General features: G+C 57.8%; 1 protein-coding gene across 2 annotated transcripts in view; it reads right to left on the reverse strand.

The window, feature by feature from the left end:
* Window positions 1-19,218, reverse strand: part of BCAR1 (BCAR1 scaffold protein, Cas family member) — a 38,133-nt gene that overhangs the window by 6,308 nt on the left and 12,607 nt on the right. Inside the window, exons 1-4 of one of the 2 annotated variants that reach the window (XM_066242603.1) lie at window positions 17,462-17,728; window positions 6,649-7,260; window positions 451-612; window positions 166-282 (exon numbers count right to left, since the gene is read on the reverse strand). In XM_066242603.1, coding sequence (XP_066098700.1) covers window positions 166-282; window positions 451-612; window positions 6,649-7,260; window positions 17,462-17,713 — 1,143 coding nt within the window. In that variant the 5' untranslated portion in view covers window positions 17,714-17,728. Of the gene's footprint in view, window positions 1-165; window positions 283-450; window positions 613-6,648; window positions 7,261-17,461; window positions 17,729-19,218 lie in introns of those variants that run through there. The other variant, XM_066242604.1, reaches the window with a different exon arrangement.

Consider the following 19,218-nt stretch of genomic DNA (forward strand, 5'->3'; position numbering starts at 1 on the left):
CATCACAAAGCAAGTAAGGGGCAGAGGCGGGGTCCGCAGTCAGGTCTTGATGCCCCCAGCCCTGTAGACATAGCCCCCACCCCGGGGCACACACTCGGTCACACCAGAGTCCCGAGCTCGGCCAGGACTCAGCCCACGAGGCCCCAGCGCCCGCCGGCTGCTCACCGCGTGGTGGTTGGACGGCGGCAGGCTCTTCTCCACACTGGGGGGCACGTCGTACACGTCCAGTGATGGGTCCCAGCCGTTGGGACCCTTGACAGCCATGGGAGGTGTGTCATATACCTGAGAGGAGAAAGTCAGTGACATAGGTGCCAGGGCCTCCTGAGGGGATGAAGAAGCAGAAACTCCTCAGCACCCACCCCAGGAACCCCCTACCCTGGCCAGGGCCAAGACAGCCCAGCTCCGAGGAGGGCCAGGCTGAGTCACCCCCACCCCAGCCCCAACACCTACCTCCTGGCCGTACTGGGTAGGAAGCAGCCCTCGGACAGGGGGCACGTCGTAGATGTCCTGGGGCCCCGGGCCCAGCAGGTGGCGTGGGATGTCGTACTCGTCCTGCTCTGGCTGGGAGGCCTCAAACACATAGCCCTGCCCCACGCGGGTGGGCACCACCACCTAGGGACAGATGGCTGACTGTCACTATTAGCACTGGAAAGCCAGCTTCCAGGGTCCACCCTTGTATTCTCAGGGGGACTCCACTCCTCCAGGAAGTAGCCGAGACACACAAACATGGGAGGTAGGGTATCCCCCAAGGGTGGGCTCAGAGGCCACTCAGAAGCAAGGGCTTTCTCATCCCCTTGCATTCTCTGCCCTTTCTTCAATGCAATGCAATGCTGGCAACACTAGGACCCCAAGGGCTTGTCCGGAATGTTGGCTCTAGCCAGGAAAAGGAAGTGGTCTCTGCAGCTGGAAGACCCAAGTTCACGAGAGGGTCCCTACGGGCTGGCGGAGGGTAGGCCACCCTTGAGGGTGCCTCCAAAGCACTGTACCCGACTCAGAAAGGGCTGCCGGAAAGCGGCTGTGCTGGCTGCAGGGCACAGCAGCCACCTTTCAGACCCAAGACAAATGGAGGCGGTGGTGCCAGGCTGGTCCCAGAGGAGGGGCCTGCAGGAGATCCCCGCAGACAAAGCCTGGGGCCTCCAAGGAGGGGCTGGCCTGGAGGAGCAGCAAACAGCCCCTTGCCCCCCTCTCCACCCTTCCCCCCACATCCTGCAGACTCCTGAGGACAGTGACAGTAAGGACTCCCAAACTTCAGGGTCAGTTCTCAGGCAGAGGGAGGGGCAGAGTGTGGGTGAGGGAGTAGCCGAGACTAGAACCAAAGCCCCCACTCCCATTCCCACAGGGCCCTGAGACCACCCCTCACCCAGACAGGGAACACCAGCCCAGAGAGAAGGCCAGCCCCGTTCCCTCCCCAGGGCCTGCCCTGGCCAGGATGCCGAGCAGCGAGCTGCCCACAGCCCTGCCTGTCAGCACCGGGCCTGTGGGAGGCTCAGCCTGCATGGGGGCTGGCCCTAAGCTAGAGCCCTGCCGGCTCTCCAAAGCCTGCTCGGGGCACGCCTCCCACAGGCTCCCCACTCAGCTCTTCTCCCGCAGAAAGGCCTTTTGTTCCCTAATCAAAGGGGACGTCTGGGACAGGGCTGACTCGGGCCCTCCCCACAGACGGCCCTGAATGCAGCAGGGCGGAGGCAGGGCCTGCCCCAGGCTCAGCGCCCCGAGTACTGTGTCCATGCTCGTCCAGTCCCCAGGACTCAGACAGCAGGCCAGGAGCAGCGAGCCTCCCCCAGAAGCACAGGTGCCAGCACTCTTCACCAACCCAGGGCCTGGCAAGGCCTGCTGCCCAGGCCTCCCCGCCCGCCTCAGGGCAGCCAGTGCGGCAAAGCGACGCCGGCTCACGGGCAGGTTCCCCTTTGCCACCGGGGCGTTCCGGAGGGCATCCCTGCCCACTGCCCCCCACCCCAGCGTGTCTGGGAGAGGAGTTGGCAGCCCTCCCCAGACTCATCTCCCTCCTTGAGCCCCAGACTTGCGTCTCCTCCAGAGCTATTTTTAGACACTGAAACCTGCCAACAGCAAAGCAGGCAGGAGGGAGCTGGCGGGGACGTGGCAGGTTGGCGGGGCCTTGAGGCGAGGTCTGAGGCACCCCCAGGCCCTGCTGGCCTCCAAAGGGCAGCTGGGGACCGGGCCTCACGAAGAGGGGTATGTACCCAAGCCACGCTCAGCCTCCCACAGGTGAAAGAGAGCAGGCAGCACGGGCGGAAGGGCTCTGGGCGCCGGACTCTGACCCTGGGCTCTGGGCAGCTGGCCACTCCTGCGGCTGAGCTGGTGACAGTAAGCAGCCATATTGGCCAGCTAAAGCTTTCCCAGTAGAAAAAAACAGTAACGCAGCTGCCAGTGGGGAAAAGCTTGTTAGGAAAACCAACTCCCCAGAGCTGCTGAGCCCACTAATCACATGCTGCCCTGCTCTGCTCTGCACCTGGGGCCCCATTAGCAGGACCTGGAGGCCCCTGCGGACAGCGACACAGCCAGAGTCCGGGAGGATACACGGATCCCAACCCAAGACCCCTATGTTCTCTCACACACACTTCTCAACAGTGCAGAAGACAGACACAGAAGCAGAGAAAACACACAAACCAACCGCCAGACGCACACCCAAAGATAGGGCAGGCAGTGCAGGGCGCCGTCAGGGCATCACAGAGCAGGACGGTGTGAAGCTAACAGCTACCAAGGCCCAGTGAAACAGGACAGGCCGCCTGCCTGGTTCTGTCCATGTGCCTGATCACCTCCAGGCAGCTCGGCTGCCAGATCCCCCTTCTGCAATGTCACTGGCTCACATGAGACCCAGGCTGACTGCCTCCCCCCCCCCCCCCCCCCCGCCTCCATCCAGAAGCTATTTTCTCCTCTGAGAAACGGAGCAATACTGGAATGCCGTGGGACAGAGTAGATGACCATCTATCCTCCCGTCGAGACTGAGGGACACACATGGGTCCCCTTGCTCCTGGTCCCTCCAACAACCCAGCATCAGGAGCCTGAGGAAGAGACAAAGCTCCCAGAAGGGACAGGACTGAGCTCAGCTGTGTCTCCCTGGCGCCTGATCCAGTGCCACAGCTGTTCCCGTAGGCACAGCTGCAGCCCCTGACCCAGAGACTCAACCCACAAATGACCTCACAAAAACACCTCCCCACTGTGGTCCCTACTTACTTCTGTGATCAGCTTCCTAAAGCCACACCCCAGCCCAAAGGGTGCTAACGTCCTGGGGTGGCCCTGAACTCTCTCTAGCCACTCTGCTCCAGGCATCTAACCCCTCCTAACCACTGGCCACACTTGCCCGGGTGGCATTTTTGGTGCCTGGGTCCCAGCCCCCCAATCAAAGTCCTGGCAGGTTTCCTTCGCAGGTCAGCCAACCTCTACCGCTCAAACCAGGAGGCTGTTTCCCTGACTTCTGAGCGGGAGGACGCAACTTACAAAAGCACAACCTCGAAATGTGGGCACAAATGTGTGCACACCAAGATGTCTGCTGCCTTGATGTTTGTAACCGCCTAGAGCCCACCCCCACGGGAGGAGGCAGCAGAGCAAGATTCCAGCAGCAGTCACAATCATGTTTAAGGACCCAATAAAATGCTTTTGAGGCCCTGGCCGGTTGGCTCAGTGGTAGAGCGTCAGCCTGGCGTGCAGAAGTCCCGGGTTCGATTCCTGGCCAGGGCACACAGGAGAAGCGCCCATCTGCTTCTCCACCCCTCCCCCTCTCCTTCCTCTCTGTCTCTCTCTTCCCCTCCTGCAGCGGAGGCTCCATTGGAGCAAAGATGGCCCGGGCGCTGGGGATGGCTCCTTGGCCTCTGCCCCAGGCGATGGAGTGGCTCTGGTCACAACAGAGCGATGCCCCAGAGGGGCAGAGCATCGCCCCCTGGTGGGCGTGCCAGGTGGATCCCGGTTGGGCGCATGTGGGCGTCTGACTGTCTCTCCCCGTTTCCAGCTTCAGAAAAATACAAAAAAAAAAAAAAAAAGCTTTTGATATCAACCTGATATTGGATTTACAACCTCAAAATGCAAAAGTATGTTTACAAATCTGTGAAAAATAATAGAAAGTATGGTAGACAAAATATGCAAAATTTCCCAGTGATTACCTCTTGATTGGGCCAGCTCATGTCTAGGCTTTTTCACACATATGCATTTTCTATGACAAACAAGTATCACTTTATAATCATGAAATGAAAGCAGACCCAATCGAAGCTGCCCAGGCCAGGTCCAGTGAAGCTTCTTGGGGCAGGGCAACTGGGCTCCAGCCAGGTGTGCCCAGAAGCTGTCTGAGAGCAAGCCCCTTGGGGCCGGGGGAGAGGAACAGGACCAACAACCAAACTGTGGGCTTGCGTCCAAAGCCCAGAGTGATGGTCTCACTGCTGTCTCCTGGCCCACAGGACTTCCACTGCCTGCCCGGCCTCACCGATGCCCAGGACAGGCCTGCTGCAAAGATCAGGAAGGAAGTGGAAGGTAGGGGAAAGGGTGTGCCTCTCTGGGGTGGGTGGGTTGGGGTGGTGTGCGTGCATGCGTACGCGTGCATGTGTGTACACTATGGCATGTCCAAAGAAAGGATCACCAGCTAGGCACTGCTTGCTGCCACCTCCACACAGGACAGTGGTCCACTGGCAGGCTCTGCCCCTCCCACTAATGACACTTGGGAGCAGCCTTAGTCTGGGCTACCCCAGCCCAGCACGGCCCGCTTCGGCCACTGGCCCATCTCTGGCCAGGCAGCTGAAGGGGCCAGAAGGTAGGGCAAGAAGAGGGAGCCAGTGACCCAGGGTTCTTTGGTGGCCAGTGTCCCCTTGGTGGACTAGCCCCACCTTTAGCCAGCCAATGACCTCCAGGCAGGTCTCCTGGCTGCTGAACTCCGCCCTATGGGAAGGGGCAAGTCTCCTACCTCAGCCTTGGGCTGGCTCTGAGGACAGGACAAGCTCAGTGCTGTGGAGTGAGTGTCCATTTGGCTACAATCTCTCTAGACACAGGCTGCCCTGGATTAGACACGGCACAAAAACAAGGCTGGACCTGGGCCCAGGGAAGCTGATCCCACCACAGTCCAACTGCTATGCCCACTACGCATCCTCCCACCAGGGCCTCCCCAGTCACACCACCCACTGTGGTCTCCCTCAGAGGAGGGGGGAGCTGGGGAGCCGGGGAGCCGGGGCTGAGAAGCCTGGAAGGGCCTCCCCACTGATGTGGGCCAGGTGTCTCAGGGTCCCCCTGGATAAGCTGTAACAGGTGAACAGCTATGGAGAAGATGGGAGAGCTGGGTGTGCCCACTCTGTCCTCCTCCATGTTGCTGGGACTTCTGTTTTCAGGCCTCAGCTAACCCCACTGCCCCAGCTCCTGAAAGGATGTACGCATGGGAAGACAGAGGCCAAAAGTGAGGAAATGTTGCCAAAGCAGTCAGCGGGGCCTGGCCTCGCTCTTTAGTCCTGCCTCCTTCCTGCGGGCAGGCAGACTGGGGGCTGGGGGGGCAGAGCCTCCCCTGGCCCAACATCCCACTGGCAACAGCTCACAAGGGGCTTGAACCAAACGCTCTCTCAGGGCGACCCTACACTGACAGCCCCACAGGCATTATCCTCTCCACTGTGCAGGAGTCACAAACAGGTCACCCTATAGGCGCCCACAGGCTCACTAACATGCCCCAGAAGAGAAGGGCTGGGTACCTGTGGGGCCAGAGATGGCCAGAAGATGTGCTCCACCTCACCCAAGGGGCTGACACCCCCCAGAAGACCCCAGGTACACAGCGGCTGGCCTCTCCCCTTTGTCCCTCTCCCTTCCTGTCGGCCAGGGTGTGGACATGCTGGCTAGAACTCACATGGCAACCACTCTGGTCCATGAGACCCAAACCCTACATCGGGGATATCAGAGCAATAAGATGGGAGGAGCCATGGCCCCCAATGGGCGTGGAGGTGCTGGGTCAGCCCCGCACTGCTCACCTCCAAACTGAGGTATGTGAGAAAAAAACACCTCCCCTTTTGTTCAGCCCATTCTTTTGGGTTTCTGGCCACTCTCCCCTGGCTGCTGCACTGTGCTCCATGCTCGACTGCTCCCCTTCAAGTGCCACCCAACACTCCCAGCCTCCCTCCCGTTCCTGGGCCCCTGCCCCAGCCTGCACCCTTCGATGCTCCCAAACTCCCCCGTGGGCAGGACTTGACTAGGACATGGGCTGGCAAGTCACTCCTACTCAAAACCCTCTGCCTTCAGTGAAGCATCCAGGTCTTAGGTGGCACCACGCCCCCCCCTCCGGAAGTCTGTCCCCAGCCTGCTGCTCCGACCTCACGTGTCCACCCAGAATACAGAAACATTTCAACACTTCCAGGCCTTTGACAGACTTCGTCCTCCGCTGGTGACACCCTCCCACTGGGATCTGTCTGCTTAAGTACACCTCAGGGTCCAAGGCCAGTGACAGGTCTCCTCCCTGGGCTGGCCCAGCTTGTTCACACCCGTCAACAGCAGCGGCAGAATGGACATATTCTCTAAACACTCACCTCCCACCTTGGCCCCAAATCAAACACACAGCTGCTGCTGTAGCCCTAAAGAACCCAGGGGTGTTTAGCTGGGCCCTGCTGGGCCCAGAAACTGGGGTCTGGGCAAAACCCACCAGGAGGGCTGCCAAGCCTTGCCAGGTGGCCTTACCTTTGCCAGTGGCTTCGTCCCCTCCCAGCTGCGTGCGTCCATGGATGGGGGAACCTGGTAGATGTCATGCCCTATGCCAGCAGAAGGTGGCACCTGGTAAATGTCCTGGGCAGAGCTGCCAGGCCCTGGAGGCACCTGGTAAAGGTCTGGGGCTGGGCTGGGGAATGGGTGATGGGGCATCTGCTTTGAGAATGTGGACGTCTGCTTGGCAGGGGGAGACTGGAACTGTGGGCTGGACCCGGGGGCCTGATAGAGGCTTTGCTGAGTCTTGCTGGGGGTGGGCACCAGGTAGACACTGTCAGCCTGGGGTGGGTAAGTGACAGGCAGCATGGGTGTGTACTGGGCAGCCGGGTTGTGGAGGCCAGCCTGGGGTGAGGCTGAGGGGGCAGGAGGGCCAGGGCCGGGCCCTGCAGGCTTCTTGTCGTGCATGCCCACCAGGATCTTGAGGCGGTTCCCGGGCACGATGCCTTGGCGCCCATGCAGCGAGCAGAGCCACCAGCCGTCCAGGCCCTGTGTGTCCCGCTCCAGCACTGTCATGATATCGCCCTTGCGGAAGGAGAGTTCATCTGGGGACTCGGCCACGTTGTCATAGAGGGCTTTCGCCAGCACATTCTGGGGAGAGAGGACAGAGTGGGCATGAGGGCAGGAAAAGTGTGGCCTTGGCTCTGGGAAAGGAATGAGTAGGGGTTGGTACTATCCTGGCACCTTGTCCCCACGGCCCCCAGCAGAAAGGCCCAGCTGATCCTGGCATTTTTTTCTAAATGGGTCTGGAAAGCACCCCAAAATCCTCTAAACTGCAGCCACTACCTATGCTCTAAGGATGCCACTCAAGATACTCTTAAAATCCACGCCCAAAGTCCTACTGCAACCTGGACCAACACCAGGGAGAGCAACAGTAATGACAATAATGGCCACCACGTTCTGGGAAGAAAACAGGATGCACACCCTCCCTGCTCCAACTCACCAGTCCTGCTGCCCCACCAGTGCAATGAGACAAGAGGAAAAGGCCAAAGACGGGGGTGGGGGAGGGGCACAGGGACAAAACCGTCACCATCTGTGTAAACCCCAACACACTAGAAGAATCCGTGAGAGATGAGAATGAAAAGTCATAGACTAGATAACACCATTAACAACAAAAGCTACAAGTTACCCAGGTCCCAGGACTTAAGCAAAGACTGCAGGAGACCTCAGAGAAAGAAATGTTTCCATTCTGTCAAAGAGCTCAGGAAGAAACCTGATAAGGAGGGAACATGTAACAAGTTCATGGTGGGATGACTAAGCATTATAAAAAACCAATTAGTCTAAGTTTACTTAATAAATTACATTTACAATCAAAGTGCCAGCAGAAACTTTTCTGTTGAGCAATCTGACCAAAGGAAAAGAATCCTTCTAGAATTAAATACAGGAGCAGAGGCCCAGGAATAGGCAGGTTAATTCTGAAAATGAAACACCAATGGGCACTCCCCCTCCCAAGGGTGAGAACATGTCACAACTTGACGCCAGTGGGTGGCCCAGGAAGCAGAGGGCTGGGCAGAGCTCCGGAGCGCCCTCACTGTGGGGAGCAGTGGGCCTCCCAGGTGGAGGTGGTGCCGTACATCATCGGGGAGGATGTGACAGCAGCATAGGAGAGATTAGAAAACCTCACTCTGTAGGAAGAAGAACCCACTTGAACATTTGCCTCACGTTATAAACAAAGAAGAACTAGAGCCCAAGATGTGCAATGGACAACTCCGGGACTAAGAGAAAACAGTGCGGGAGAACATCTTTGTGATCTTGAGATGGGAAAAAATTATAAAACAAAATCTCAAAAATAAAGATCCCACCCCAAAGCTCAAAACATAAGGTGATAACAATAAAAACAGACAGGATGACAGGTCACCAAGTGACAAAAGAGTAATTAATTTACAATCTGGAGGTGCTCCTACAAATCTGTAAGAAAAAGACAAGAACACTGACAGAAAATCAAAATACGAAGAGTGGCCTGACCAGGCGGTGGCGCAGTGGATAGAGCGTCGGACTGGGATGCAGAGGACCCAGGTTCGAGACCCTGAGGTCGCCAGCTTGAGCGCGGGCTCATCTGGTTTGAGCAAAGCTCACCAGCTTGGACCCAAGGTCACTGGCTCGAGCAAGGGGTCACTTGGTCTGCTGTAGCCCTACGGTCAAGGCACATATGAGAAAGCAATCAATGAACAACTAAGGTGTCGCAACGAAAAACTAATGATTGATGCTTCTCATCTCTCCGTTCCTGTCTGTCTGTCCCTATCTATCCCTCTCTCTGACTCTGTCTCTGTAAAAAAAAATTAAAAAAAAAAAAAAAATACGAAGAGTGAATTTTTTGAGGAGAAAAGCAAATGACCAAGACCGTCACAAAGAATGCTCAGGGTCCAGCTGGCAAACTGGGACACATCTGCGACTCTGCCCTGTGTGCCAGCAGGTGCCCAGGTGTCTGGTGAGGCCTGTCAGCCACACCCTCCCGAGTTAGGTAACAGGAGAGCTGCAGCCTAGAACCCTTTACTGTAAATGTTATAAACATCTACAAAACAAGCCCATGCATTTTTCACAGACACTTACGCAGGGAGATTCCAGACACATTACGTTAGCATGGGTGCTTCTGGAAGAGGGACGGGAATGAGACACACCAAGAATAAATAGGAAAAATAAAGCAAAACCAGGAAGGGCAGCACCCTCCATCCCGCTCTGCTGCGGTAATTCGAACAGCCACCAGAAGGGAACACTGCTACAGGTCCGTTAGTCAGCAAACCCAGAGCAGGGACATGGGCTCCACGTGGACCAGGCACAGGAGAGGCCCTGGGGGAGGCAGCGGGGTCAGAGGCAGAAGGACCACAGCACTGGCAACACTTGAGCCACAGGTCCAGCCCCTCACTGGCGGTAGGAAATCCGGGGGCCAGGAGGTCCAGTTTTCAGCCCTTGGACCCTGATACCACTGTTCACCTTGCACAGGTGCCAGGCTCAGGCTGGGCCCAGAATGATTACAGAAGGTCCCCCCAACCCCCGCTGGAGAGCCAAGGTCAGTTCCAAGGAGCTAAGCAGGTGTCTGGGGGAGAACAGGCCAGCAGAGAGCTTGGCAGGGTGCAGCAGCAACCCAGGCCTTCAGCACGAGGGAAGTCAGGTCCGCGGAGAGGCCAGCGCCAGGCCAGCTGGACTCCAGCCCCACCAGCTGGGCCTCTGCTCTGGTTGCCCTCCTCTGAGTCTCCTGGAGTCTGAGGACACACAACCTGGGCTAGACCCCTGACTTGGAAATGGGGCCTGAGTTCTGGCCACCCAGTAGCTGTGTGACCTCCCCACCTGGGCCCAGTCTCATGCCCAGGGCTTCATCTCCAAGGAGTCAAGCAGGAGCTGGAATTCCAGGCAGAAGGAAGAGCCACTCCCCCTCAGACTGAAACAGGAAGTGGGCGTCCCTCTGAGCTCTGTCTCCCCCTGCTTGCCACACTGAAGATTAGGGAAGAGTCAAGATTTAGCATCAGCAAGGTGAACCAGCGGGGCGGCCCAGGCCAGCAGCATGTGCTCCGGGCCCTCAGACTGCATGCTCAGACCTTGGGGACCATCAGCTGGGAGCCCATTTCTTCAGAGTAGCTCAGAGCCCCCAGCCCCAGAAAGGGCCAAAGGCAGGAAAGTGGGGAGCCAGGAGGAGCAAGACCCAGGGCAGTCCAGGCAGGTAGCTCTGAGCGCAGGGAGGGCAGAGCTAGCGGAGTCACTCTAGCACCAAGGTGAGCGCCCCTGGAACTGCTGACTGCTGCAAGGCCAGCCACAGAGGGGTGAGCACAGTCACAAACCCATGGAAGTATAAACAATGCCTCTATAAAACGTCACTCCATCCTAAATAATAGAGAGTAAGAATAGCAGTGTTAATGTTTGAGATGATTCGGAGACATTTCTCCTCTTGGTTTTTCAGAATTTTCAATTTGTATTTAACAAACAATTCTTGGCTTTGGGGTTAAAAAAATACAAATCCTGAAAAAGAAAACAGTGGACTAGCTCCTAGGCTTCAAGGCAGAACAGGGGCTGCCCTGCAGCCCACTGGGGCTCAAGGGCCCCATCCCCAGGCTGCCTGCAAGAAAAGTAAGTTTCCCAAATATGGTCTGAGGCCAGCCTCAGGGAATCACATCCCTTCAGAGGGCGGGACACCCGGGCCCCCTCCCCCAGTGACCCCAGAACACAGAGCCACCCCACTGGGTCCCCCCCAGCCCCTGCCCTGGTGACCACAGGAAGTGCCAGCAGAGTGAGTCAGAGGAAAATTCCCCTCTGGCCCAGTCAGAGGGGGCGGGTGCAGACAGAGGGGACTGCCCCTAGGAGGCCCCTCACCTCTCAGGAGGAGGGCAGCCCCGGGGAGGCTGGCAGATGGGCCTCTGCCTGGCCCTGCAAACAGGGCTGGGCACTTAGGGAGGCTGGAGGGCTCTGCTGAGGGTAAGGTCCAGCAGGGGAGGGTGGAGGGAAAGCAGAGAGAGTCCACAAGGGCCCAAGAAGCTACTGGGACCACGTGTGCAAGGCCAGCCCCCACCCCCTTGGAGTGAGCTCTGCAGCAGTCAAGGCCAACTGGGGCTGCAACTGTATAGTCTGGGGCAGCTGGAGCCAGGCTGCGAAGCACCTCTTGGGCTGGGCACGTGGCACCGGGCGCCTGGCACCAGAAGCTCCTTGCCTGCGTCAGCTGGTGCCCCTGCCCCAGAGGCAGCCTCTCCGTAGCTGTAGAGTCCTGGGCACTGCTGGCACTGAGCAGTCCAGCTGGCCGAGCACCCGCCCCTTTGGGCTTCTAAGCTCCCAGCTGCTCGAGACAAGCTCCTCTTTCCTCCTCTCTCACTCAGCAGTAGCTGAGAAAGCTCAGGCCGGGTAACCTCAGGCAAGTCCCTTCGCCTCAGAACACCCAGACCCCTGTGAGAGACAGCAGAGGCCTAGCTCTAGCTCAACCAGGTCCCATCCACATGGGGCTTACAACCATGGGGCAGACAGACACCAGCCAGCTTGCCCGGGCAGGGGACAAAAGGGTGGGGCCAAAAATAATGTGGGACAGGGCTACTGCATATAGGGTGGTCAGAGACGGCCTCCCCAGGGAGGGAGCATTTCAGGTGACTCATGAAGAAAGAAAACTAGGCAACCACGAAAGCAGCCAGGGAAGAGGGCCATGAGCCAAGGTACTGGAGCAGGTCGAGGCCAGCGGGGAGATGGGCTAAGGCCCTGGACAGGCAGGCAGCAGGCCGGAGGCAGGCACACTGCAGGATGAGGTGGGATGCTGCATGGAGAGCCCAGTAAATGCTTCCCGAATGGTGGCACTCCATGGCAAAGCCCAGACTGAGCTCTGGACATGGCCCCAGGACCCAGGGAACTCTAGCTAGCAAAAGAAGCCAGGTCCCCCAGATCCTGGCTTCCCAGCCTCCCTTGCTGCTGGGATAATCAGGTGCTGCACCCTCAAACTCATAAGAGAGCACAGCTGTGATCTCTCCGAGGGGCACATCACCATGTCATCATCACAGTCCTGGCAGACAATGCCTGCCACCTGTGTCCAAGGTGCCACAAAGACTGCTGCCTGACTGGTCCTGCATCTCTGGCTCCCTCACTCCTGCCTCTAGGAAACCTCCTGCTGTGTCCTACTCCTTCTTCAGGACATGACTAGGGTGTCACTCCTCCAGGAAGCAGCCTGTGGCCCCCACCTAGAAGTACTGACTAATATATCTTGTTATTGCCTACTTCATGCCCCCTAACCTGGACATCCAGATGGGAAGGGCTCTCTCTCAGGATGGAACACCCCCGCCCCCACCAAGAGCACCAGGCCTGGCCCAGGATGGGCGGGCTCAGGCAGAAGCCCTCCTTGCAGAAGGCAGTGTCCTACCATCTCTGGAATCAGCGTGGCCTCACCTGAGGAAGCCAGGAACGCCCGCTGGGGCTTGCTCAACCCAGAGGGAGGAGTTAGAGGAGAGCCCCCAGCCAGGCTGAGTGGTCCACAGCTGGGCGTTAGCCGCTGGTGGTCATGCATCTGGGAGAACTGCAGCCATCAGATGGGTATTCAGGTCTCCCCCTGGCTCTGCAGGCTGCCTCAGAGACCTTGGATTTGCTCTGGGTACCCCAAAACCCTGACTCTGGGCAAGGATGCTACCTGGGGCTGGGGGTGGTGGGGAGACACGATTAAAGGATTCCCAATGACCAGAACAGTGACAACCGTGCTGACTCTAGGTCAAAGGCGGCGCTCTTGTGCATACTTCACTCATGTCTCTTAATCCTATGAGAAACTGATACCTCGATCTCACAGATGGGGAAACTGGGCTCAGACCAGGTACCTGACTTGCCAGGGTCACAGTCAGGGAGCAGCAGAGGTGGAGCTGGGCTAATGCTTAGGTTCATGGAAGCTAGGAGTGGGAATTTCACAGACCTTTTCCTCCCTCCCTATTCCCCACCTCCAACACACACTCACTCCAGCCCCAAGTACAGAGCCTCACACATAGTAGTCAGTACAGAAACACTAGTTCCCTTCATACCAGAACCATCTCAAGCGTGAGCCAAGTTTATTTCTAGGGTATACTGTTAGCTTGTCCCAAGGAGCCCCAGTGGCCAATGGATACAAGCCCAATGCAAGTGTAACCGACTGCAGTCTGTGCCCACAACCCCTGCTCACTCACGCCCTGGATTCCCCTGGAGAGGCAGTGGCATGGGCCCACTGGGCCCTGACCATCCCCTGTCCTGCCCCGGGCCCCAACCAGGCTGCAACCAAGCTGAGGGCAGGGCCTCTTCCCTTCCCAGACTTCCCCACACTCACATCCTTGGTGGAATTGTGGAACCAGCAGCCTTGGCATCGTTCTCCTAATACTACTCCCAGGGACAACTGAGTGGCCAGAAGCAGGGTTCAAGTCCTCAGTGCTTGGCCAGCAGGGAACAGGTGTGGGTGAGTTCCTATTTCAGAGCCATCTCAAAGGAAGCATGGCTCCTGCCCTGCCCACCTCAGGAGCCTGAGGCTCAGAGGACAGAGCCCCAAACCTATGCCTGACACTCAGCAGCCAGGGGACAGGTCTGTAGAATGAAAGACTGAAAACCTATCTGTGGATGGCCACTGCCAGCAGCTCCCTGTAACAAGCCAGGCCTGGCTTTGGCTGCAGAAGCCTTTGTGTCCAGGGACAGTTCTGGGCCAGAAGCAGGTCCCTTTTCCCCCAGCCTCTGCTAGGAAGTCCCAGGCACTGTCTGTAGGAGGCTGGGTAAAGGAGAGGTGAAGTGGGGAGGCCCTCCTGCTGTAGGACCCAGCATACCATGGCTGGTGGGAACAGGCAGGACGAAGCCAGAGCACTGAGGAGCCTGTGTGGGTGGTGTGAGGGCATAGCCCTACACCCTACACCCATTCCAACTTCTGGCAGTTTGGAAATGGTCTTCGGCCCCCTTAAAACCCTCCCCGCCACCCAGCCCAGGACTTGACCCAGACTGGCAGACCCCAGACCTATGCACTTGATACCCTGCTGTTTTCTCTTTCCCTGTCCCTGGGACCCTGATGGGAGGATTCATAGGTCTCTCAGCAGCAGGCTCAGCATGAGGCTAACCTTTACTTCAGGGGCAGCATCAGGCCCAGAGTAGGGGTGACTACCCTCAGCTCCAGATCTGTCATCATGGAGGACAGAGGCAGAAGGGATAGCCCATAGGGGACAGCAAGGATTTCACTCCTTACAAGGCTTCTACACCTTAGTACCTGAAGCCCCAGAGAGCTCTGTCCACTCCAGTCCCAAGTGAGAACTTTCAGAAGCCCTTAAAGCAGCAACTTTGCCTGAGCTGAAATGGCTGGAAACACAGTGGCACAAAAAGTATGGTCTAGCTTTAAATAAAAGCACCAATCCCTGATTTCTGGGATGCTCAGTAGAGGTGGGTTGGAGGTGAAGCCCTGCCCTCCATCCTCAGCCCTCCCTTCCACTCCAGGCCAGTGCTTCACCCCGCTCCTCACATAGAAAGGGGGCAACAAAACAGAGCACTCTCAGCCTGACCTGTGGTGGCGCAGTGGATAAAGCGTCGACCTGGAATGCTGAGGTCGCCGGTTCAAAACCCTGGGCTTGCCCGGTCAAGCTTCCTGCTCCTCCCCCTGTTCTCTTATCTCTCCCTCTCAACAAACAAACAAAAAAAAAAACCAGAGCACTCTCCAGTACTGAGGGCCCAGCCTCACCTGCTTGGAGGAAGACTATTCTGAAGCTCCTTATTTGGGGGCCCTAAAGACCAAAAGAAGGCCTGACCAGGCGGTGGCACAGTGGGTAGAGCTTCAGACGGGAACATAGAGGATCCAGGTTCGAAACCCTGTGGTTGCTAGCTTGTGCACAGGCTCATCCAACTTGAGCGCAGAATCCTAGACATGACCACATGGTCACTGGCTTGAGCAAGGGGTCACTTGCTCTGCTGTAGCCTTCCAGTCAAGGCACACATAAGAAAGTAATTGAACAACTAAGGAGCTACAATGAGAAACTGATGCTTCTCATCTCTCTCCCTTCCTGTCTATCTGTCCCTCTCTCTGTTTCTCTGTCTCTCTGTCTCTCTCTCTCTCTCTCTCTCTCACACACACACACACACACACACACACACACACACGAGGAGGAGCTGGTCCAGTGTCTTTGCTGGACCCCCACCCGATATTCCACCCACCAAGTCTGACTCCAACACTGTCCCTCACCCATCTGAGAAGCCTCCTGGGTACACACCTGGCTAGTTTCAGCTGTGGGCTCCTATGAGGTGGGGATGGAAGTTCTCCAGGTCCAGGAGAAAAAGGTGGTGAGATATCCTAAAAAAAACACTAGGTCCGCCTGATCTGTGGTGGCACAGTGGATAAAGCGTCAACCTGGAAATGCTGAGGTCACCGGTTCGAAACCCTGGGCTTGCCTGGTCAAAGCACATATGGGAATTGATGCTTCCTGCTCCTCCCCCCTGTCTCTCTCTCTCCCTCTCTCTCCTCTCTAAAATGAATAAGTAAAATTAAATTAAAACAAACAAACAAACAAAAAAAACACTAGGTCCTCCCAGGAAGGGGCCACAAAGGCCCAGCCCTGGGCCAGAGGTACCCCACCAAACTGGCAGCCCCAGTCGAGCATGGCAGCACTCCAAAGACCAGAGTGTCCCCAATGAGGGGCATATGTAGAGCAGAGCAGAAGAATAAGTTATGGATCCAATCCTGTGCCTTGGCTCCCATCTGTACCGTCTGTATAAGTGGTGGGAGAGAGGCTATCTCAGGGGCCTTTCCTGCCCAGAGACAGGACGTCCCAGTGGCTCTGCCTTACTTCAACCCCTCGCCCGGGCTTAGAGAGCTGGTGCCAGCCCACAACGTTCACATGGTGCTCTGCACAAACAGCCATGGCCAGAGGCATCAGATCTCCTTCCCAGAGTGGAGCTGAGGGTGACTGTCCTGCCCTGCCTCTGCCCAGCTTCCACTGGGCTCCTTCCTTGCCTAGGGCAAGCAGGTAGTGATTTCCAGTGCCAGGAGGGCATGTCAACAGCTCCTCCCAGACCTTCTTCCCTGCAGGCTCCACCTGTGCCCAACCCAACTCCTGCTCTTCCTGCACCCAGTACACACCTGATTTTCTAGGTCTGTTAGCTCTGTCACCCCTTGACCCTTAATACCAGTTCTCCACCCCCCCCCCAAAGGAAATGGCTAAGGAAGTCATGTTCCCTTGCCCTGGGGGATGAGGAACATCCCCAAGCCTGGCTGAAGTCTGCAGGGAAGCCTAAAGAGTGCCTCCTCCCAGTTATACCTTACCTCATGGTAGCTGTGTGGGAAAGGAAACTCCGTGTTCTCAAGATGAATGAGGTAGCCCCAACCTCCAGTCTAGGACCTAAGAACCCACCATCTCCCCAGGCTCTAACCTGACCATTCTCCCCGCCCACCCCCAGCCCTCAGCAAATCTCTTCTCCTATTCCCTCAAAAGGCCATGAGTTCCGCTTAGCGCAGCAGCAAAGAGGGGATAAGGACACCAGAAAAGCATGCTGCCCCTGCCCTGTCCCCACGCGTGCACTCGACCCACGGAGGCTGGGACTCCAGAGTCCGAGTTTAGCCTTGGACTCCCGCTGCCAGGATCATGCTTCCAGTGTCGCTTCTGCAACCAGGGTAGGTACAGGCAGAGAAGTGCCTGTCCCCAGTCCCGGAATCCAGCGCCAACGGGCCGCGGTGAATCATTAACCGGCCCCAGACTGACGCTCGGGCCACGCCGACATCCCTGCAGACGCCCAGCACTTGCTTGCCCAGCCCTCAACCCCTAATTTGGGGGCGGGGCGCAGCTCCCACTCCAAAACACACAGATGGACCTACAGAAAGCCCACCACCCCGCTTCCTGGAAGTTCAAGCCTCCTGGAAGTTAACGGTCTAAGGGGCCTCGGACCCCTCCTCGGAGCCGAAGAAACTGAGGCCAGGGCTCAAAGGCCCAAGGTCACCCAGAAGGCAGCGGCCGGCACGGGGGGGGGGGGGGGGGGGGGGGAGGGAGGGGGGGCGGGCTCCCGCCAGCAATTTTCCCGGATCCAGGAACTTTCCTGCCGGCCAGCAGCCCGAGTCCGGGCCAGGGCCCCTTACAACGGCCCCCGGGCCGCAAGGCCCTCGGATCCTCTACATTCCTCGCCCCCAGGCGCTCGGATCAAGGCGCAAGGCGAACTCAGGACCTCCGACCCCAGCCCGATCGCACCTCCGCGGAGGCTCCAGCAGCCGGCGGTTCCCAGGTCCGGCAGGAAATGCCACTTGCTTAACTCTTTCCCATCTGGCCTGCCCCGGGCGCGGCAGGGTAGCCCTAGCCTGGAAGCGGGTACGCGGACCCCGACCGGACGCTCCCAGGCGCGCGTACCCCACCCCCCGCGCCGCACTCACCAGGTAGTTCATCGTGTCCCGCCGACCCGTCTGGGGCCCCAGCTCCCCGCAGGGGCGCGCACGGAGCTGCCCGCGCCACACGCTCTTGGGGTTCCGAGCGCAACACAGCTGTCCGGGTCCGGGTCCCGCTGCCTCAGCCACCACTCCTGCCACTGCCACCACCCAGAGCGGGTCCCACCTCGCTCCGCCCGCCGCCTCCACCGCCAGACCAGCCCATCCCGGCTCCCGGCATTCCCGGCCGTGCGCGCTCATTGGCTGCTGCGACTCCCCATGCAAATGAACCGCCGGCCCTTAGGGCGCAGGCACTCGAGTGGCTGCCGGAGTAAGGGAGTGCACGAGCACGAGCCGCCCAGTGGGACCACCCTCCACCCCCCCTACCAGCACCAAGCTCTAACCGCCTGCTGAAATGCCAGGCTTCAAGTCTAGTACGAGGGTTATCTCCCTTTCTCCAAATGCACTTCCCCCATCTCTACCACCCGAGAAAATCTGCCCTTCTTCAAAGGCCTAAGCAAACGCCTCCTCTTCTGGGCAGTCTGCCAGGATTGTCCCCCCTCCTCCTTTGCAGCCCTCAAGGCTCCAGCCCCAAATCGATTCAAGCCTTCCCCGCCCACCAACCCGGGGGCATTCTGCGGTGTCCTTGGGGTCATCGGACTTCATCTAACCCTAGAGGTAAAGGGAAAGGGGCGTGCCCCAGCAGGCAGAAAATAATAACCATCCCACGTACTCAGGTCAGGCCTAAAGTAAGAGCCTGAGGAAATAAAGGCTCAAGACAGGGAGGCTTGGAGGCTCCGACTGGTGGCTGGTCCCGTAACCCAGTAACCCAGGGGCCTCAGAGGCAGACTCATCCTGTTCCACCAGATGTGCGGAGACTCCAGTCCATAAATGGTCAAGCGGCTTGCCATCTCCCACCTTCACCACTTAATTGAATCCAGCCACCCTGAATCCCCCGCCCCTGCCCTGCAGGTCTCTGTTCTGCCCTAAGAGTTCTGACCCCATCCCAACCCTTCAGTCAGTCCTGTTCAGGCTTAACACTCTGTGCCCCAACAGCTTATCTGTTTCAGCAACATGGGGTGGGGGTGGGGGTCTGCAGGGAATGAGAAGAGGGGAAGAACCACCACCTCACCACCTTCGGGAAACTGAGTGGAAAGTGCCTTGGTTCTCCTGAGTCCCCACTCTGCAGGCTGCAAGTCAGTGACTGTCACCCTACACAGCAGAACCAGGGTGTGTCAGTCCCTGAGCTCAGTCAGGCTTGCACAGTGGTCTACAGAAAGAGAGAGATCTAGGATAAAAACTGCTCCAGAACCAGTCAGTTTGGTGCCTTATCTCCAGATCATCCTACAGTCAACATCCTGGGCCACTTGCTGAGTGTGTGGACACCATCAGGCAACTCGCAATGCACCATCAGGCAACTCGCAATGCCAGGGAAGCAGTGGGGCAAGCTTCTCCCTGCAAAGAACCCTCAGGCATGGCCTATAAAATAAGCCCAAGCTGCACTCACAGCTGTCCCTCTACCTGACACACACATCTGACATCTAGGCCAGGTGTACCACCTTGTGCAGGCCCTCTCTTATCTGTGAAATGAAGGGGCTGGGCTAGGGCAGCGCAAGTCTGACTGGTCATAGGTCTCCTTGAGAGCTTGTTAGAAACACATTCTTAGGTCCCCCCTCCAGAAAAACCACGTGGGGGAAACTGGATGTTGGGCAAATGAGTTTGTAAAATCTGTATTTTTTTAGTTTGCTCACTTTTATTGTTAGAAA

The sequence above is a fragment of the Saccopteryx bilineata genome, chromosome 9, assembly GCF_036850765.1.
Source record: "Saccopteryx bilineata isolate mSacBil1 chromosome 9, mSacBil1_pri_phased_curated, whole genome shotgun sequence".
In the NCBI taxonomy this organism is placed as follows: domain Eukaryota; kingdom Metazoa; phylum Chordata; class Mammalia; order Chiroptera; family Emballonuridae; genus Saccopteryx; species Saccopteryx bilineata.